A 22,853-nucleotide genomic window follows, 5' to 3' on the forward strand; every position below is an offset into this window, starting at 1 on the left:
CAGTTTTAAGAGTTCTTTATAAACTAGCTTTCTGTTTTATATGTTGTTTACAAATATTTTCTCACAGTGTATAGCTTGTCTTTTTATCCTCTTTATGTTCTTTTGCAGAGCAAAAGTTTTGTATTTTGATGAGGTCTAGTTTATCATTTTTTTGCTTTTATGTGTCCTGCTTTTAATGGCAATTCTAAAAACTCTCTGTCTAGCTCTAGGTCCCAAAGACTTTCTCATGTTTTTCTTTTTTCCCCTCTAAAAGTCTTACAGTTTTTAATTGTATATTTGTCTCTATTTTTAATATTTTTTCCCCTGGGATTAGAATTCTTAGTGACCAGTTTTTTTGTTTTTTTTTTTCCTATCAGCACTTCCATGATACTCATTATTTCCTGGCTTGCATAGTTTCTGAAGAAACATCTACAGTTGTTACATTTGTTCCTTTGTCTGTAATGTGTCTTTTTGTCCCTTGGGCTACTTTGAAGAATTTTCATTTTTACACTAGTTTTAAGGGATTTTATTTAGGTGTATCTTGTTGTGGTTTTCCACTTTCTTGCCTTTGAGGTTCATTGAGCTTGTTGGGGTTGTGTCTTCACAGTTTTCATCAAATTTGGAAAACTGTTGACATTGTTTGTTTGTTTATTTATTTGATGGAGTCTTGCTCTGTAGCCCAAGCTGGAGTGCAGTGGCACAATCTCGGCTCACTGCAACCTCTGCCTCCCTGTTTCTGGTTCAAGCAGTTCTCCTACCTCAGCCTCCCAAATAGCTGGGATTACAGGCACAAGCCACCATGTCCAGCTAATTTTTATGTTTTTCAGTAGAGACAGGGTTTGGTTCTTGAACTCCTGACCTCATGACCTGCCTTCCTCAGCCTCCCAAAATGCTGGGATTACAGGCATGAGCCACCGTGCCTGGCCCAGATATTTATTTATATACCCTGTTCCTGGCCCTTGCTTATAGAACTCTTACATGTTTGTTTGACTGTTTAATATTGCCCTGAAGTCACTAAGACTCTTCATTTCCTTTTCAGTCTTTTATTTCCTATGTGTTTCAGTTTGGACAAATTGTATTCTCAGTGTTAACAGTAATATTTTCTTCTTTAACATCTAATGTGCTATACTAACCCCACTCAGTCGAGTTTTCTCTTTGGTTATTGATTTTTTTTTTAATTGTAAGACACAGGGTGTTACTCTGTCACCCAGGCTGCAGTGCAGGAGCAGTATCATAGCTCATTGCAGCCTTGATCTCCTGGGCTCAAGGGATCCTCCCATCTCAGCCTCCCAAGTAGCTAGAACTACAGGCATGCACCACTATGCCCAGCTAAAATTTAAAATTTTTTCATAGGCATGAGGTCTTGCTATGTTGCCCAGGCTGGGGGGGGTGGGTGGGTGGGTGTGTGTGTGTGTGTGTGTGTGTGTGTGTGTGTGTGTGTGTGTATGTGTTTGAGTCAGGGTCTTACACGGTTCCAGGAGTCACACTGGAATGCAGTGATGCAATCATGGCTCACTGTAACCTCAAACTCCTGGGCTCAAGTGGTCCTCCTGCCTCAGCCTCCCAAAGCTCTGGGATTATAGGAGTGAGCCACTGTGCCCAGCCTGTTAATGTATTTATGATCTTTAGAAGTTCCATTTGTTCTTCTTTATATCTTGCGGTTCTTACAGTGTTCATATTTTCATTTAAATAGCTGAATATAGTTATTATAGCTATTTTAATGTCCTGTTTGCTAATTCTGTCATCTGTGTCATACTGGTTCTATTTGTACTGACTGGTTTTTTTCCTGGTTATGGGTCATGTTTTCCTGATCTTGGCATATCTAATACTTTTTGATTGGATGATGGACCTTATAAATTTTGCATTTTTGAGAGTCTAAATTTTATTGTCTTTTTTTATTTTCTGGCATGCAGTGATTTGCAGTTTATTTTCATCCTTTTATGGCTTATTTTTATGCTTTGTTAGAATAGGTGTGTAGGTTAGCCCTATTACTAAGGCATGAACTTTCTAGGATCTCTCTTGAATACCTCAAATGATTAACAAGGATTTGGTACACTTGCTCAGAACTTAAATGTCTCTCAACCCTGTGTGAGCTTTGCATACTGTTTAGTTAACTGATTTTCAGCTGCTTTTTGCCTGGAGTTCCTCTTATTTTTGTTCTATTATTTTTTGAGATGGGGGTCTCATTACATTGCTCAGGCTGGTCTTGAATTCTTTGCCTCAATGATCCTCCTGCTTTAGCCTCCCAAGTATCTGGGGTTACAGGTATGACCCACTGCACCCTGCTGGAGTTTCTCTTATGTGTGTTTGTTTTAGAATTCAGCCATGAATAAGGCCAAGGGATTCCTTATTTAAATTTTTGGAGGGTTTTTTTTTTTTTTTTTTGTAGCGGTAGTTCTCTCTTCTTCAGAACTTTACCCGACAACTTCCAGTTGCCTCAGGTTCCCTGAACTCTGATGTATGTCTCCATAACTCAGTGAGACTTCTGTACTTTGGAATCTCCTTCCTGTTCTGCAGTCCAGAATTTGCCTCTAAGAAGAAGGCTAGGGAGATTATGTGGCTTACTTCGTTTCTCTTAGGGAATGTAGTCCTAGTTGCCTTTGTTAATGTCTGAAAATAATTGTTTCATGTACAGTCATGCACAGCATAATGATGTTTTGGTCAGCGACAGACCACATCTATAATGATGGTCCCGTAAGATTATAATACTGTGTTTTTGCTATACCTTTTCTATGTTTACATGTTTAGATGCACAAATACATTTTGTATACATGTGTCTGACAGACTGCATGTATAATGATGGTCCTGTAAGATTATAATACTGTGTTTTTACTATACCTTTTCTATGTTTACATGTTTAGATGAACAAATACATTTTGTATCAGTTGTCTGATTGTGTTACAGTTGTAATATGTACAGTACCTGTTACATGTACATGTACAGTAACACGCTCTCCAGACTTGCAGCCTACGAGCAGTAGACTACGCTTTCTAACCTAGGTGTGTAGTAGGCTATACCATCTAGGTTTGTGTAAGAACACCCAGTGATGTTTGCACAACAAGGAAATCACATAATGACACATTTTTTAGAATATATCTTAGCCATTAAGTGGCACATGACTGTATTTCATCTGGTTTTCTTGTTGTTTATAACAGTTGGGTAAATCTTGTTTACCCCATTGCTGTTATTCATCCTGACTGAAAGTAGAAGTCCTATTCCTTAAAAAGTTTTTTTAAATAGCTTTTTTATTTAGGAACAATTTTATATTTACAGAAAAGTTATAAACATAGTACAGAGCATTCTGGTATACCCCTTATCCAGTGTGTCCTGTTGTTAGCATCTTAGAATTCCATGGTACATTTGTCAAAACTAAAAAACTGACTTTGGAATATTCCTATTAAGTAAATATCTATATTTAACATTATTTTAAAAAGCTGCCAAGCCATTTTCCAAAGTGGGTATACCCCAAAGTGACATTCCCACAAACAATGAATGAGAGTTCCTGCATTTTTTGAGTAGAAGAGGAACATAATAAAAACATCGAAACATCAACATTTCAACTACTCTGAAATTACCAAAATTAAGTAAAGGGAAGTGACTTATATTTGAAAGTCCTATGCCTATGATTACAAATGACTCACAATAACTATAATAACAACAATAACAAGTACACTTACTTAACTCTTACTAGGAGCCAAGCAGTATTCTAAGAGCTTTACATTTATTAATTCATTTAGTCCCTACAACATCATAGATTAGGAGAGAGAGCAGTTCAGTAATTTCTCCATAGTCACATGGCTATTAGGGTACAAGCAGTGTGGCTTCAGAGCCCACTGTCTGATCCCCTGAACCATTAGTAATGGTTCCTAATTGGTTGTACATGAGGATTTTTTGAGTTGAGAAGATGTTTCACTTGCTACAGGATGATCTTGGACACCAATAAGATCCCCGATGATTCTAACGTGCGGTCAGGATTGGCAACACTCTGTACTATTTTTTTAAAGACACATTTATTCAGTGTCATGATGAGACTACCACATTTAGCAATCAGCATGGGTGCAGAAAAAAAATCTACATTAAAACCCTTTGTTGGAATGCTTTACACTTTCCACAGAACAGAAACTAAAATAACCTGTTACACAATTAGTCACAAACACAGTCCTCAAACTTTTTGCCCACATACGTGAGTGTTTGTCTAAAACATGTCTTCTTTGTAGCAGCTAGGCCCTGCCACCACTGTGCTTGGCTGAGTTCACAAAACTGTTGTAACCTGTAGCTTCCCTGCCACTTTTCTCCTCTCCTGCTAAGCTTTGTTTCCTGGCAGTAATGAAAATCTTCTGACACTGCCATAGCTACTGCTGCTACTGGAACTGGCATAATCACTTTAATTTCGTGGTTTGGTAAAGCACTGAACTCTACCACCATAGGAGCCAGAGCTTCTGCCACCAAAGTTTTCTCCCCTCATGGGTTTAAAATTCGAAGACTGACTATTGTAACTGTCAAAATCATTGTAGCTTCCACCACATCCAGAATTGCTTCTATCATTACCAAATCTATTGTAGCCGTCCCCACTGCCACCGTATCCACTGTCACCATGGCTGCCACCAAAGCCACCATGACTGTTGAAGTTTCCATCATGACCAAAGTTGTCATTCCCATCAAAACCACCTCCACGAACACCACCACAATTTCCAGAACCACTTCAACCTCTTGGCTGGATGAAGCACTGGCCATCTCTTGCTTTGACAAGGCTTTCATAACTTCACAGTTGTGGCCATTCACATTATAGTATTTCTGAATAACAGTTTTATCCACGGAGTCATGGTCATCAAAGGTTACAAAGTCAAAGCCCCTTTTCTTGCCACTGCCTCGATGAGTCGTGATCTCCATCACTTCAGTTTTTCCATACAGTTAAAAATAACCTCTTAGGTGATGTTCTTTAGTGTCTTCTTTAATGTCACCAGCAAATATCTTTTGCACAGTTAAGTGGGTACCTGGTCTTTGAGAATCTTCTCTTGAGACAACTGTCTTTGATTCCACAACTCTTCCATCCACCTGTGTGGCCTTGCATTCATGGCTGCTTCCACCTCCTCCACAGTGACACAGCAACAAGCCCAAAGCCCCTGGAGCACTTGGTGTTGGAATCTCTCATGATCACACAGTCTGCGAGCATTCCCCATTGCTCAGAATGGCTCCTCAGGCTCTTATCGGTTGTTTCAAAGCTCAGGCCTCCAGTGAAGAGCTTACATAGCTGTTTGGGCTCTTCGGGAGACCGACATAGACATGATGGCAGTGGGAGGACAGACTTTAACGATGCTTCCTTGGCAGCCTGTGTATTATTTCATACAGCATCTTCATTATATGTAGATAAATTTAATGTTTTAAAGTCTATTTGAAAAATTCTAATGATAATAGTGGGTACTTTACTTCATATTTTGATTTGGACATTTTAAGGTCTTTTTTTATAGCCAGAACTTGAATGGAGGCAAGTATTTTGTTGAAAAAAATTTTTAAACCTGTTTTCTGTTTTGATTTGGGTATTCCTTCCTAAAATTAATGTTTAAAGAGTATTGATTTTAAAATGTGTAATCATTTCATATACACAGAGCAAGGAATGAAATATATCATAGAGTAAATGGTGGACTTATTTAAATTGTGTTATTCCAGCAGGTTAGTTAACCTTCTACAAAATTGATTTAATTCAACATAAAATAATCTTTATGAAATAATTAATTTTCTTTCTTATTTTGTGTTTATTGACATTTTAACATTCAATATTAGATTTTTAAAAATGCAGAAGAAAACTAAATTCTATTTTTAAATACTTTATAAATATTTATTTTTAAAATACAGTAAAACCATAGGTTTGAAAATAAAGTTTACTAAAATCTAGTTCTCTTGTCTCTTAATCAATGATGTAAATTATTTTCTTAAACTATTGCTATATGATCTCCAGCAGTCACTTGTTTTGCTCTGAGTAGTTGGTTACTGATTGCAGGATGTCTCCACCAGAGTGTGCTAAAGACATTGTAGTGGGAAAAGTGTTACTTAGGCTTGCTAGACTTCTCAGCCTCTGTGAAAAAGAAAATTTTTAAGAGAACCGGCTAATTTCTTGTTACAAAATTTCTTTTGCCATGAAATAAATTCTATACCTTTGCAGTTGAGTATTTCTACAGACACTGTAAATGATGAGTGTTTAATCTCTCCGTTGTTGGTTCTCCGTATGCATGCTAGCTAGAAATATCTTATTTTGTAAAGTTATTTTATAGAAATGAAAAGCTCATCTTCCTTTACACAATAGATGTTGATTTTTCTTCACACAAGTATATTTTTAAAAACCTGAAGAAAATGAACTGGAAAAACTAGTAATTTGTGTTATGAAGTTAAAAAATCCTTATAGTTTATTTATTATGTATGCTTTTATTTTAAAATAACTGAATCAGTAAATATATTTAATATTTGCAATTCTGATACAAAATATTATTCTCAAAGTATTATTAGTTAGCTGTGATAGCCATGTATTGTATGTTGATGCATTAGAGTAGGGTGTGAAAGTTGCGGCCTATTTATATTTGATAAATTTCTAAGTGAGCATTTTATAAACTGATCTGGCAAGAGTGCCTGATGATAATGGCTGTTTTTTTTCTTTTTCCTTCCTAGATACCTGCACTCAAATAACATAGTTGTGGTACCAGAAGGTACGTTTACTTAGAATTTTTAGGTAGAAGATAATATAATTTAAGCTTTGCTTTGTAATACAACAAATTTTAATTTTAAGAAACCCTTAATTTATTAGTTTTAAAACTTTTTTTTTCTAATAAGTTCTTTTAAGAACTGTAGTTAAATGAATAAGTCTAAAATGGTTATAATGGTTAGGTGTACTATTATTAGATAAATTGCTATTATGTAGATAATAAAGTAAATTCTAAATTTAATAAATCCAGTTAAGAATTCTGGTCAGATAAAAAAGTACCTGTGTATCATTTCTTGAATTATTTTAGTTTTAATGTTTTTATTTGTGCTGTATTTTAAGTTATATTTTATCTTGAGGTAGAAGTATTTATCACTTTTATAAACTTAGTTTGATCTGTGTTTTTACTATTTTGTGAGCAGCTGATACAAAGCTGTTAAGTAGTAAAATATTTTAACTTGGAATACTTGCATTAAAGATTTGATGTAATACTTGAGTCAAATTCATTTTGCCTTCTCCTTTTCTCTTTGAAGCCATTGGGTCCCTTGTAAAACTCCAATGTCTGGATCTTAGTGACAATGCCTTAGAAATTGTTTGCCCAGAAATTGGTCGTCTGCGAGCTTTACGTCATCTTCGATTGGCTAATAACCAGCTGCAATTCCTACCTCCAGGTAATCATAATCTATAGCACACAATAGTTTCTTATCTATTGTAAGTCTATATTTATGTATGTTTCTCACTGTATGGCTAGGCAGTGGGCTATAGATGTATTTGTAAGTAGTTGTTCATTTGTTTGAAGATGAAACTAAGGAATGTTGGTGAAATATTACTAAGAGTCTTTTTTCTGATGCAAATGGAAGAAGATAACATATTTTAGATAGGGCTACAATTAGTACAGTTGTGCATTGCAATCAATATCGCTTTGAATTGCTGCTCTGGCAAAATATTTGTACGAAGAGCTGCTTCAGTTCTGAATTTCACATAAGAGAATTTAGGTGAGCTTTGCATGATATAATTATTTTACTATCCAAAAGTCAGATACATACAATGTTTTCTTATTCTCCAGTGAGGTAGCTAATGTACAGTAACTTTTTTTTTTTCTTTTTAAACAAAGCCTTGCTCTGTTGCCCAGGCTGGAGTGCAGTGGTGTGATCTCAGCTCACTGCAGCCTCTGTCTCCCGGGTTCAAGCGATTCTTATGCCTCAGCCTCCTGAGTAGCTGGGACTACAGGCGCATGACACCACACCCAGCTAATTTTTGTATTTTTAGTAGAGACAGAGCTTTGCTATGTTGGCCAGGCTGGTCTCAAACTCCTAATCTCAAGTAATCTACCTGCCTCGGCCTCCCAAAGTGCTGGGATTACAGGCGTGAGTCACCACACCTGACATAATATACGTTAACTTTGATTTTAAAAGGAATCACGCTAAAATTTAGTAGAACCAGTTAAATTTGAACCTTAGAATTGTCAGTTCTTCCTGTTGAACATGTAAGTAGATTATGATGTACTTTATAGATAGATAGTACTAAAATCTTGCATTTTATTGAGAGCCACCCTTAAACCCTTTGATTTCTTGGGAGGAACATCCAGAGACCTTGCTTTGTGAATCCACATATTTGCAAATTCCACTGTCATATGTGATTTCCCATATTAAAAAAGATGATAATTAAAAAATAAAAATTGTATACTTCAGGTATTATATTAAAGTTACTGTGTATTCAAGAATGAGCAGAGAGAGATACAGATGTTAATTTGTCTGATATTATATTTACTCTTTCAGGAATACCAACCAGCCTTTTAGTGTATCTAAATGAAATATGTGACTCAAATAAAATTACAAATTACTACCTGTCATAGAACTTCAGGGTTACATGAGAATGTTAAAAACTATGCATGTTAAACCCATGAATGAAAAAGTCTATGATATTTCTTTGTGATTGTACAAATACGTTCTGCAAAGTTTTTTCAAATACAGAAATTTTTTTTTTTTTTTTTTTTTGAGACAGAGTTTCACTCATGTTACCCAGGCTGGAGTGCAATGGCGCGATCTTGGCTCACCGCAACCTCAGCCTCCTGGGTTCAGGCAATTCTCCTGCCTCAGCCTCCTGAGTAGCTGGGATTAACAGGCACGCACCACCATGCCCAGCTAATTTTTTGTATTTTTAGTAGAGACGGGGTTTCACCATGTTGGCCAGGATGGTCTCGATCTCTTGACCTCGTGATCCACCCACCTCGGCCTCCCAAAGTGCTGGGATTACAGGCTTGAGCCACCGCGCCCGGCCCAAATACAGAAATTTTTAAATTAAACTAACGGATTAATTTTTAGACTTTATGTTCTGGCCTTAATATATAGATTAAATACTGTGTATAAAAATGGCACCAGTCAGCCCAGGTGCAGTGGTTTATGCCTGTAATCCCAGCACTTTGGGAGGCTGAGGTGGGTGGATCATTTGCAGTCAGGAGTTTGAGACCAGCCTGGCTAACATCATGAAACCCCATCTCTACTAAAAATACAAAAATTAGCCAGGTGTGGTGATAATGCGCCTGTAGTCTCAGCTCCTCAGGAGGCTGAGGCAGGAGAATTGCTTGAACCTTGGAGGCAGAGGTTGCAGTGAGCCGAGATCACGCTACTGCTCTCCATCCTGGTGACAGAGTGAGACTCTGCCTCAAAAACAAAAGCAAAAAAATGGCATTGGTCAGCAGTGACTGTGTTTTAAAAAATATTTTTTTTACCCTTATATAGTGAATGTCTTATTTTTTCTAACTAAATATAAATTTTTTGACACAAAATAGGAATATGTTCTTTCCTATGAGTTTACTGTATATCATCAGGCCAGTGGTGTTTCATCATTCTAGCTTTCATCAAGTTTGTGCGTTCAGATACCCAGAAAATGAGATACTCTTTTGAAGATTGCCTAGAAAATGTATCAGTAAAGACAATACTTAAGATTTTCCTAACATTTTCATACATGAAACTTATATAAGATATATTATACGGCCGGGTGCAGTGGCTCACGCCTGTAATCCCAGCACTTTGGGAGGCCGAGGCGGGTGGATCACGAGGTCAAGAGGTTCCTGGTCAACATGGTGAAACCCCGTCTCTTCTAAAAATACAAAAAATTAGCTGAGCATGTGGCGCGTGCCTGTAATCCCAGCTACTCAGGAGGCTGAGGCGGGAGAATTGCCTGAACCCAGGAGGCGAAGGTTGCGGTGAGCCGAGATCGCACCATTGCACTCCAGCCTGGGTAAAAAGAGCAAAACTCTGTTTCAAAAAAAAAAAAAAAAAAAGATATGTTATGCAACCAAGATGCATGAATATATTGCTGTATTTATGAACTTTTTTTTTAACATACATTTAAAGAATATGCAAAAAGTACAATTCTGCTGGTCATGGTAGTTCGTATCTGTAATCCCACCACTTTGGGAAGCTGAGGCAAGAGAATCACTTGAAGCCAGGAGTTTGAAACTAGTGCAATATAGTGATGCCTTATCTCTATTAAAAACCAACAATAAAAAAAAAATTAGCCACATGTGGTGACACATGCCTTAGTCCTAACTACTTGGGAGGCTGAGGCAGGAGAGTTGCTTGAGCCCAGCAGATCAAGGCTGCACTGAACTGCATTCCAGCCTGGACAACTGAGTAAGACTCTGTCCCCACCCCCCCGACAAAAAACAATTCTGTGATAAACCATTGTTCTGTGTGTTGTAATATTCTTTTCCTGTAATATTAAAACGTGGTAGAATATGGTCATTTCCTTCCATTATATATTCTTAGAGGTTAAGGATTTACTTCTAATATCACTGACTGCTTCCTAATAACCAGTGAAAGGTATATGTTTCATGACTACTTCCATATAATTTATTTATATTTCATCTGTTACGCAATAAATTTGAGGCATATACTTGTGATTTTATTTTCCTAGCTTGGTTTCTATTTGTGTTTGCTTTTGCTTGTTTTGAATAAAATTACATACATTACTAGTTAATACATTTTGGATAGGAACTTTTGATTGAGGCATGTATATAGGCTTTATTCTTTCTTGACCACCGTGAGTAGCAGTGAACTAGATCTTACTAATTATTTGATTCACTTTATACATCTCATGAGATGATTTCAGATGGTATGATTTAAGTATGTAAGGGGCTAAGTATACATCCCTTAAATGTTGGATTATGTTTGGAGACATACTATGGGAGAGTATTCTAAATGTGGGAAAGACATGCGAGGGTCTGTGATGTTGTACCTATTTGATTACAGTAGGTACCAGTTGATACCTTTTGGTAAGCCCCTTCTCCATAGTCCATGCCATTATATGCAGATTTGTCATGTTATATTCTCTTAAAAGACTTAACATTTTACCATGTTTCTTTGTTGTTCTTGAAAGGCTTTTGAATATAATTTTATATCCAATATTTAAAATTTGCCCATTAGTTTTCAAAGTGGTTATGCCGTTTTACACTGTTCTCTCAGTGATAAGTGAGAGGTGCAGTTGCTCCACATTCATGCCAACATTTGGTGTTGCCTATTTTTTTTTTTTTTTAGCCATCATAGTGGGTGTGAAGTAGTATTGCATTTTTAAAAAATTTTATTTAATTTGCATGTATCTCACTTGACTAATGTTGTTTAGCACCTTCTCATGTATTTATGGGCTATTCCAAATCTTTTTGAATTATAGGAAGTATCTTCCTGCTTTAAAGACCCACTGCCAGCAGGGTCAGTTGCTGAGGAATTCTCTTTGCTCTCGTTTGGTTTCTGGCTTTCTGTGCCTTGAGAGCTCTTTCAGCCCTACTGCTCCATCCTTGGCCTATAAAGGTTGACTATCATTGCCCTGCACTCTGTGAAGGTGGGTCTTGCCTCTGAGAAGTTTCTCTTGGCTTTTCTGTTATCACCTGTCCTCAAGGTTTTTTCTTGCTGGAAGCCTAGAGTACACGAGGAGATTATTTCAGCTCTCGCTCTCTTTTCTTGCCCTCATTTTTGGTAAAGGTTGGTGGGACAGAGTGTGTGTGTGTGTGTGTGTGTGTGTGCACGTGTGTGTGTGTGTCTGTTGAGCAGATGGATTTATTAATAGTACAGTCTTTCTGTACCTACGGATCCTCTGGGTTCTACAGGAGTATGTCCACGTATGGTTTCTCTTTAACCCTTGTCTGTGGCAGATTTCTCTTCCCACCTCTATTTCAGTCAGGGATGATGGCAGCTGAGGATATTTTCTCTTTTAAAATGCACTTCTCACTGTTTGGAGTTGATTTAGATTTCCCCAAGTCTTCAGTCTCTGATGGGTTTTTATTCAGCTTGTTTTAGGGTGACAGTGATGATCTCTTGGAGTTTCTATTTTCAAATTGGAATTAAGTCCCCCTTCTTCCCAGCTGGCTTCCACAATTTGTTTTTGGTTCCTCTTTGCCTCCTTTCTATTTTTGGATTACTTCAGTATGTTTTAGTATTCCATTTAATTTCCTCCATTGGCTTTTCTCTAGGTTTACAATATGCTCCCTTAACTTACTACATTTAGAATATTGTACCATTTCATATTAATTGTATGCATTTATGTATTGTTAGACATATTTTACAACAATATACTTCCTTTTAGTCTCCTTTTGTAACTACTGTGTCATATATTTTATTTCAATATATGTTGTAAACTCCATAAGATAGTTATTTTTGCATGTCTTTAAAAAACTAAAAAAAAAATTTACCTGAATATTCACCATTTTCTGTGCTTTTCATTCTTTTTTTTCTTAAGAGACACAGTCTCTCTGTATTGCCCAAGCTGATCTCAATTTCCTGGCCTCCTAAATCACTGAGATTACAGGTGGGTATGAGCCACTGCACCTGCCCACTTTTTCCTCTAGATCTAGTTTCCATCTGTCATTTCTCTTCAGCCCGAAGTACTTCCTTTAGTATTTGTTTTAGTGCAGTTCTACTGGCAGTGAACTATCTCAGTTTTTCTTTACGCAAAAATGTTACTTCACTTTCATTTTGGAAGAATATTTTCTCTAGAAATAAAGTTCTAAATTGACAAGATTTTTTCTTTGAGCACTTTAAGGAAGATCTTCCATTGTCTCCTGGCCACCATTGTTTCTGATGAGAAGTCAGCCGTAATTTGTATCATTGCACCCTCTATCTTTTTCTATGGCTGCATTTAGATTCTCTCTTTAACCTTATCTTTTCTCTTTATCTTTGGTGTTAGCAGTTTGTATATGATGTGTCTTGATAGAGGATTTTTTACATTTATCCTACTTGGGGTTTTCTTTATTCCCAAATTGGCAAGTTTCCTGTTGTTATTTCTTCAAATATTTTTCTGTTCCGCATTTCTTCTGTTTCTGGAACTCCTCTGGTTACACACATTAGATAATTTGGTATTCTTCTACAGGTCACTGAACTTCTTTTTTTTTAATCTTTTTTGCCCTTATCTCAAGATCGGAAGATGTCTGTTGATCTGACTTCTACTTACTGTTTCTTTTATGCTCTCCAGTATGCTAGCTTTTATGCTTCTCTGTCTTAATCCATTCAGGCTGCTGTAAACAAATACTGTAAATGGGATATCTTATAAACAACAGAAAGGTATTGCTGAATTCTGGAGGCTGGAAAGTCCAAGATCAAGGTGCCAGCAGATTTGGTATCTGGAGAGGGCTTATTTTCTGATTCATAAATGACACTTTTTCACCATGTTCTCATGTGGTGCAATGGGGCAAGGCAACTCTCTGAGGCATCTTTTGTAAGGGCACTAATTCCACTCATGAGGGTTTCACCCTTAGGACCTCCCCAAGGCTCCACCTCCTGATACCATTGCATTGGTGACCATATTTCAACATATGCATTTAGAGGTGAGGACACAAACATTGAGATCATAGCACCCTCTTTACCTCCTCACAGCCTTTCATCTTTGATGCCCTGCATCTTCCAGGTGCTTCACTTGCCCCCAACTCTGATCTTTGCCTCTTCAGTTCCGTGAGACTGCAGCTGTTTAGGTTCTGTTTCCCTGTGCTGTGGCCCAAAATATGCCCCATGGCAGAAATTCAGGTCCAACATGGGGCTTGCCTCTTGTGTTCCCTAGATTTTAAGGATTGTAGTTCCAGGTTGCCTGTCCATTGCTTGAAAACACTTGCTTCATATGTTTTTAAGTAGGTTATTGTGTTTTAGTGGAAGGCGCATATGGTATCAGTTACGCTGTCATGTCTGGAAGTAGAAGTCCTATTAGATGTCCTTTAACTTTTCATCTGATTGTTTCCCTGCATTCTTTCATATGTATGTTTTTGTTGTTGCTGCTGTTAAGCATGTACCACTTAAAACATTAATGTATTGCTTTTCCCTATACCTGGCATAAAAACTGTAACATTATTTGTCATAGAATATATTTAAACAAAACTAATTTTCTTCCAATGACATTTTGTAATTTGATTATATAAAATTATGTAATCTATTATGAAGAGAATTACTATGTACCTACAAATAAAGGATTATTGGGGAAAGGCTTCCATCAGTGTAGGGGCCCCTTTCTGATTAAATCTCACTAAACACCACAAAGTTCAATGGATGTTTGAGGAGACAGAAAGAGGAGCCAATCTTTGATAGTCAAAAGAAACCTGACACCTTTATGATTTGCTGTAAATACTCTGAATTACCATGAGAGAAGGTTACAGTAACAACAAAAAGTAGCCAGCAGTCAGAAAAGATGTTGCTTACATCTGGCATATGAATCAGCCTATTTTTAAAAAATACTTTTATCCTCAAAAAGTTGTTTTGTATACCAAAAAAGGAAAGATTTCTAGCCCAAGTTAAAAGCTTGAATCTGTTGTGTTTTAATGGCTGAAAGTATGCACAGACAGAAATGTGTACCACATTTAACTAGCGTGTGTTGTTCCTAAAACCCAGGCTTCAAATGTAGTCAAATTTATTACCATTTTTTTCTTAAAATTTATGTGTTCTCCAGTTGAACCCCTGTAGCTTTATAGGAATGGAATTTTGTGTCCTTTCTTAGATCTGTCCCATTGCCACCTGAATTGTGAAACCTCTGTGCTTACTGATCTCATGTGGAGGTGAGGAGTGGATCAGCCTTTTTCCTACAGAGGACATAAAAACAACCAGGGCATGGTCCCTCTAGGGCTTCCACTGTTGCTTACTACCCTATTTGTTGAGAGTGTATTGGCACAGGCTGCAGTGATTTTTCAGAGGTGCTGATCCCACCTTGTAGTCACAAGCCTGGGAACAGGAGCTCCATATTTGAATTCCCTGTGTTAACAGTTTCTAGGAATGACAGGTGGCCCAGGAACACTGAGTTAGCCCTCGTTTCCTTATCACTTCCATTGTGCCTACATACTATGTGAACAGTTCAAAAGAAGAACAGAGCAACCCTCATTTTGAATTCTCAAAACACGGAGTGTGTTATTGTGCCTCCTGTCCCCAGATATTCAAGGCTCTTCACCCCACATTACCCTCCTTACACAGATACCATGGTAATTTTGGGTGATTTACTCTTCTGGGAGACTCAGCTTTTCACTGATTACACATCAGCCTGGCAAAATAACTAGCTAGCACTTCTCTCACTAAAAAAGAATCTAAAAAATTAATCTCTGGCAGAGCATCCTTCTGGTGTCACCAGGCTATGTATGTGTGGTCAGCAATATATGTAAATAGATTTTCTCTATTTTGTGCAGTTATCTGCATGACTAGGGGGGACTTACTATTTAATCTGCTTAACAAAATAATACTTACTGCTGCAAAGTATACCATGCTATGTACTAGAGAAAGTAGGCACCAAGAAGGAGAACAAGATCTGGATCCAGACTTCAAGGGAGCTTATAATATTTTATTGTCTAATATTTAAACTGCAAGCAGTACTTCCAAAAAGAGATTAGATGGAGAGGAGAAAGAAGCACTGAGTGTCTTATTGTAGCTAATGATTATCCTGGTACACAGTGCTGAGAGCTTGAGATACCCATTTTGACAACTAATGTGTGAAGGGACAAAATCTAACAATCTGCCTCAGTTTGCTAGATGTCCACTGAATAAATGAATAAATTATCTACCAGATACAAGAAGAATTAGCCAGGTGTGGTGGTGGGCACCTGTAATCCCAGGTACTTAGGAGGCTGAGGCAGGAGAGTCACTTGAACCCGGGAAGCAGAGGTTGCAGTGAGCTGAGATCACACCATTACACTCCAGCCTGTGCAACAAGAGCAGACCTCCATCCCCCAAAAATTAAAAAGTTATCTACCAGAGCCCTAAACTCGTATTCAGAACTTGTTCTTTCAATAATTTCATTTTTTATTTTATTCTTTTTTTAGGGACAGGATCCCACTCTGTCACCCAGGCTGGAGAGCAGTAGAGTAATCATAGCTCACTGCAGCCTTGACCTCCTGGGCTCAAGTCATTCTCCTGTCTCAGCCTCCTGAGTAGCTAGGACTATAAGCATGCACCACCCTGCCTGACTAATTTTCTTTGATTTTTTTTTAATTTTATTTTTTGGTAGACGTGGGGTCTTGCTTTCTTGCCCACGATGGTCTCAAACTCCTGGACTCAAGTGATCCTCTTGCTTTGGCCTCCCTAAATGCTGGGTTAAAAGTGTGAGCCATTATGCTTGGCCCTCAATGACTGTTACAGACCTAAAGTTACCTTATTAATCGTAACTTTGTAACAGATATGGTACTTTATTAGTAAAGTAGCTTTATAGTACAATTAAATATACATATATTAACTTTGTAATAGATTTTTAATTTAGATTTTTACATTAAATTATCATGGTATAATAGATAAAACATTTCTCAGGAAAATACGTTTACTGTAGATAAACTGTCAACTATTGTAAAATCTTCTTATAAATGGAGTTAAGGCTTTTAAATATTATTTACAAACTTTTACAAGCTTTGAAAATTGGGCAAAACCTTAGGATAAAAATGGCTGTTAAAATTATTCTAAAAGAAAAGATTTCTTTTCTGGACCATGTATCCTTCTCAGTGTCAAATAAATACAGAAAATACCCTTTTTAGGAAAGGTGTAATGCGAAATGGTGGAAAACTTGCCAGATGTCTGAAAAACAAAAGTTCATTACGGCAATACTTTAAAAAAAAGGCAAAAGAAGAAAAGTTGGTTGCTCAGACTTGGAAAGCCTCTACCATCAATCATGCTTACTGCCTAAGGCATGTTGAGCTCCTTTCCAGGGCCCGTTCCTTTGTGAAAAGATTTAAAAGCAACTAACCCATAACCCAAGTGATCGCAATTCGCTTCACACACAGTACTTCTTATAGAATTAATTTATGACAGCATGGTGTATTATAGGCTTGGCGCTGTGTGGGAACAGTGATGACAGCCCTGAGGTCAGTTAAGGAGGGCAGGTGTGATGTGTGGGCACTAAGCTGGTGTGAGGGTGATATGCAGGAGCAAATGATTTGGTGTGGGTATTTTCCACTATTTATCTCTGTAATGTATCCATCTCATAATCCATCATTCACACTGCTTCCAGGATTCTCTCTCTCAAATACAGATTTGACCAGCTATTTCCTAGGTAAAACCCTTCATTTAAATAAATAGCTGAAAATGTGGTTGCATGATAGAAGCTTATAGTGAGTTCATAACAATTTGTTTATGATGAATACCAGGAATTGAGGACATTTTTAAAAACCTAATAAATATATAAGTGTTTTTAGTATCCTCAAGTGAATTTTCTTGAGAAGATGTGTTTTATTAGACCTAACCTATTAGTGAGACTTCAGAGATCTAATTGTGAGATGGAGAGTCTGGCTCTGTCCCACAGGCTGTAGTGCAGTGGCTTGATCTTGGTTCACTGCAACCTCTGCCTCCCAGGTTGAAGTGCTTCTCCTGCCTCAGCCTTTCGAATAGCTGAGATTACAGACATGTGCCATCACGCCTGGCTAATTTTTATATTTTTAGTAGAGATGGGCTGGTCTCGAACTCCTGACCTCAGACAATCTGCCTGCCTCGGCCTCCCCAAGTGCTGGGAATTCAGGAACGAGCCATCATGCCTGGCCTTGTTATTTTTGTATCTAAATCAGCCTGTAATATTTTAGCGGTGGCATGGAGTAGTTCCTACCGTACCTTTTGCTATCTTGGCAAAATATGGTTTAATATTTTGTTTTTACTAAAGAACTTTCAAGTTTTAAAATATATGAATAGTGATTTGATGTATTACATTTATTAACTAAAATTTGGCAAAAGTAGGTTTTAGATAAATACGTTAACAAAGATAGTATGTTCATGTATAATTATTTTATAGTTTCGGCTGATTTTTCTACCTTAATTTCAATATATTAAAATGATGTAGTTGATTTTTCTACCTTGATTTCAAGATGTTTTGTGACATAATCAGAAAATTATGATTTCATGTAAATAGTGAAGAAAAATTAATATAGCATATCTACATGTATTATATACATGGATATAATATAGATTTCAAATATAGGTATATATAATATAGAGACCAAAATAAGTGTTTTTTAAAAGTTAGTATATTTAATATGCAAAATGTTTTATTTTTCATTTATTTGAACATGCTGTTGCTTTACTTCGTCTGTAATTATGTTTTAACTTGTTAAAGGTTTTAATTTAAATCAGATTGCTGTTCTGCTAGTAAGTTTAGAGTTAACAATTGCTTTAGTGAGTGAAAAGCTTTATGACTTGCCAAGGGTTGATGTAAGAGAAGTAATTTTTACAATGTTGTTTGACATTGTTTTGAACCCCCCATTCAATGTGCATAGTAGTTGTTTAATCCTTTTTATTAATCCTTTTATTAAAAGTCGACATTTTAAGCAGATACTTTGATGTTTCAGAGAAGTTTTGGTTTTCACTGCATTTTTTTTTGTAGGTGGTAGGAAAACATGAAGTCAAAACTGATTGTGGAAGTGAGGAATGGCTTGAAAAATGAATATCTTTATATGCTTATAATAAATATCACTAGTTGTTTATATGTCTGATCTACTTCTTAGCTGGATCTGCTTACATATCTACTCCTGACATAATCGGAAGGAGAACTAAAGTCTGGCAGAGCTGTTTTGATGACTTTTTTAAATTTCAGAAGTTTGACATTCTTCACTTTACTGTGAATTTACATACTAATATTAGTGACTAATTTTTTTTTAATAACAGGTTTTACAGAAGTCATACTATTTTCTTATGTGTTTAGGTTCTAACATGAATCCATTTTTTTTAAATCAGATAGTTTTTACTGTAATTTCATAGTCATTATCATGAGATGTCAAAATAATTGAAAAGTATGTGGAAAAATGCTGAAAGATAAATATAGATATTTATAGTAATATAAAGTCTTAGAATTTTTCTTTATCCATTTTTACCTAGTTTTAAAATATAAATGCATAGTTTTATGAAGGAGAGAACAAGTCTCATATATAAGATTAAAGTTTTAATTATTAAAATATTCAATTGAGTAATCAAAGAATTCTTATAATTTTCTGTTTACAGACTGAAAATAATGTTTAATCTAAAGCAGAACAAATGTACATTGGAAAATATTTTTTAAAGTATGCACAGTAGGTCAGGCACCATGTCTTATGCCTGTAATCCCAGCACTTTGGGAGGCCAAGACGGGCAGATCACTTGAGGTCATGAGTTTGAGACCAGTCTGGCTAACATGGTGAACCCCGTCTCTACTAAAAATACAAAAATTAGCCGGACGTGATGGTGCACACCTGTAATCCCAGCCCCTCAAGAAGCTGAGGCATGAGAATTGCTTGAACCCAAGAGGTGGAGGCTGCAGTGACCCAAGATTGTGCCAGTGCACTCTAGCCTGGGTGACAGAGGGACACTGTCAAAAAATAAAGTAAACGAAAGTGTGCACAAATATGCACATTGTTATATATGTCCTGAATCAAAGTTAGGATTTCTGTGGTGCTATTCTTCTATTACCTGATATCACTAGGAAACTGAATAATACATGTTCAAGATGTAGTACTGTGATGTAATTTTTCTGTACAGCTGAGTACATAACCTGTGAAGGAAGAATTACCATTACTGTTTTATAAGCACAGGGTGTTGTCTTGCAGTGTTTTTATCCATCAGAGGAGCAGCTCTTGTTCAGAGATGGAAGTCCCATAACTCGTTCTCTTTAAATGAGAAGATCCAATAGCATAGTTGAATATGTATTTTACATAGACCAAATCCCTACATTATTTAAATTATTTAGCAATCTAAGAGTCAAATATTTGTATTGTTTTTAAGTGAGTGTAATATTAAATATAGACTATAGAATACTATTAATTTTTAAGTAAAAGGGAAAAGTGAACATTTTAACATTTTTCTTTTGAGGCTTTTAATATCAACTTTATAAATCATATAAATCATAGTTACTAATAATTTTATCTATTCTGTACTTCTTAATTTTTTTTCTAAAATACCAACCACCGTATCTATTTTATTTGAATATTCTTGGTTTGCTTATGATATCCCATGAAATTGCTTTTGAACTTTATAGATAAAGCTATTAAAGTTTCCCACAACTGGAATTCTATAAACCTTTAAGTACTAACCTTCAATAAAGCAAAAGCCTATAAAATTATTGTTACTTGATCCCTCTGTGTCTCCATTTTCTCATCCAGCGTGGTAGGCAAATTTTAACTTGATGGATTCTGGTATTCATCCTACCAGTAAAACTCAACATTTTAAAATTTATACTAGCTCTAGCAGGTTTGATTTTATGGAGGACTTAAAAGGATGCCTTTGAAAATTTGCTTCTGCTGCTAAAAGAGATGACATAATAGGGTGTGAGAGTTTACATATTACCGGTGTTTGTTTCCTAGCTGTAGTTTAAATTTCTAACTACTTCTAAATCAGAAACATGTAAAATTATGATATATAATGGTATAACAGGAAAGAGAATCTTGATTTCCTTATCCCCAGGACATTATATATTCTGATTTACAATGTATATTCTATACATCACTTTTTTTCCCTCGATACCCTTTTAAATGCCGTCTAAATAATATCTTGTTAAACTTTATGACACTTGTCAATAATTTTGTTCTTGATGTGAGTTAATAATTTTTTAAGCTGTTGGTTTTTTAATAGCTTTGTTGAAGTGCAGTTAACATATCATAAAATTCATCATTTTACATGTATAATTGATTAACTTGATTCAATGTCCACAGTTTAGGAACCCTCATTACAGTCTAGTTTTAGAATACTACCTTCGTTGCAAAAGGTTCCTAGTACCTGTTTATTGCTAGCCTATGTTCTTACCCGCAACCAACCGCTGATCTTGCTTTTTGTCTCTATAGTTTTGACTTTCTAGAAATTTCATGTAAATGTGTATAATTTCATGTTTTAGAGCTTGTTTCTTTTATTGCTTAGTAATGTTTTATTGTGTGGATGTGCCATATTTGGTTTATTCATCAGTTGTTTAGGCTGTCTCCAGTTTGGGCTCTTAGGAATAAGGCTGCTATAAACATTTGTGTACAGGCTGTTTGTGGGCATATATTTTCCTTTGTCTTGGATAAATACCTAGGAGTAGAACTGATGGATGTTTTTTTAACTTTGAAAGAAACTGCCGAACTGTTTTCCAAAGTGGCTCTACCGTTTCACATTCCCACTAGCAGCATATGAGGGTTCCAGTTTCTCGTCCTTGCCAACATTTGGTATCTTCAGTCTTTTTTATTGTAGCTATTCTAGTTGCTGTATAGTGACATCTCATTGTGTGTTAAATTTGCATTTCACTAATAACTAAAGACTAAGGACTTTTTCACAGGTTTGTTTGCCATCTCTTTGGCAAATATTAACTATATCTTTTAGCCATTTTAAAATTGAGGTGTTTATTTTCTTATTGTGTTATAAGAGTTCTTTATGTATACTTGTGTTAATGGATAATTTTCACAAAAAAGCTAAGATCGTGACTCCCATACAGATTAAAAAAATTAAAATGTAGTAAAGCTTTTATTTAACTCACTAATGAGTAAATTGATGAAATGTTATAACCAGTTCAAGGAGAATCCCTAGAACAAACACATTTATAGATAAAGAATAGAAAAATGGACTGGGCACGGTGACTCATGCCTGTAATCCTAGCACTTTGGGTGGATCACTTGAGGTCAGGAGTTCAATATCAGCCTGGCCAACATGATGAAATCTTGTCTCTACTAAAAATACAAAAATTAGCTGGGTATGGTGACGTATGCCTTTAATCCCAGCTTCTCAAGAGGCTGAGGCAGGAGAATCGCTTGAACCCAGGAGGTGGAGGTTGGAGTGAGCCAAGATCATGCCATTGCACTCCAGACTGGGGCACAAGAGCAAAACTCTGTCTCAAAAAAAAAAAAAAAAAAAAAAAAGAATGTAAATGAATATTCAAATGGAGGTAAAGGTGGTTTTTTCCACAGAGCATTGTCCCCCCCCACTGGATGTAATTTATGTGCGTGTTTATAAACAAGGATTATTTACATTGCTATCAGTTATTTATAGTTTACAAGATTGTAAAATAGCTCTCGGAGAATCAGAATCAGATAACCTGTACAGATATGCTAGAGACCAAGGATTAGAAAACTCTGACCTGTAGGCCAAATCTAGCACTTCATCTGATTTAGTAAATGAAGGCTTTTGGAACACAGCCTATGCCTATTCGTTTACATTGTCTATGGCTGCTTTTATGCTACAGTGGCAGAGTTGAGTAGTTGTGACAGTGATCATATGGTTTGTAAAACCTAAAATATTTACTAAATAGCCCTTTACAGCAAGTTTGTCAGCCCCTGTGATTATCTGGATACAAGTCATTTATCAGATCTATGATTTGCAAATTTTTTTCTCAGTCTATGGTTTGTGTATTTTTTTTTAATTGGGGTGTTTTTTGAAGAGCAAAATTTATTTTTCCTTTTTCTGGCACTCCATTTATTTTTCTTTTCTACTTCCTCCCTCCCTCCCTCCGTCCCATCTTTGTCTCTCTCTCAGTTTCTTTCTTTTTCCCCTCTCCTCCCCTCCCATCCCTTCCCCTCCCCAGGGTCTTACTCTGTCCGCTAGGCTGGAGTGCAATGGCATGACCTTGGTTCACTGCAACGTCTGCCTCCTGGGTTTAAGTGATTCTCATGCCTAAGCCTCCCAAGTAGCTGGGATTACAGGTGTGCACCACCACACCTGGCTCATTTTTTTGTATTTTTAATGGATACAGGGTTTCACAATGTTCGCCAGGCTGGTCTCAGACACCTGACCTCAAATGATCTAATGATCCACCCACCTCG

At 36.4% G+C, this 22,853-nt stretch overlaps 1 protein-coding gene across 8 annotated transcripts in view; it reads left to right on the forward strand.

The window, feature by feature from the left end:
* The window catches only part of LRRC28 (leucine rich repeat containing 28), a 127,942-nt gene that overhangs the window by 27,372 nt on the left and 77,717 nt on the right, over positions 1 to 22,853 (forward strand). For 7 of the 8 annotated variants that reach the window (XR_004261153.1, XM_032252832.1, XM_032252835.1 and 4 more), the window contains 2 exons: positions 6,640 to 6,677; positions 7,204 to 7,341. The exons of the other annotated variant lie outside the window; for it this stretch is intronic. Coding sequence is in view for 5 of the 7 variants with exons in the window: in XM_032252832.1 (XP_032108723.1) it covers positions 6,640 to 6,677; positions 7,204 to 7,341 (176 nt within the window). In the remaining 2 variants the exon portion in view is untranslated. The remainder of the gene's footprint in view (positions 1 to 6,639; positions 6,678 to 7,203; positions 7,342 to 22,853) is intronic. 8 annotated transcript variants of the gene reach the window in all.

The sequence above is a fragment of the Sapajus apella genome, unplaced genomic scaffold (assembly GCF_009761245.1).
Source record: "Sapajus apella isolate SASKATOON/1434 unplaced genomic scaffold, GSC_monkey_1.0 scaffold80, whole genome shotgun sequence".
Taxonomy (NCBI): Eukaryota; Metazoa; Chordata; class Mammalia; order Primates; family Cebidae; genus Sapajus; species Sapajus apella.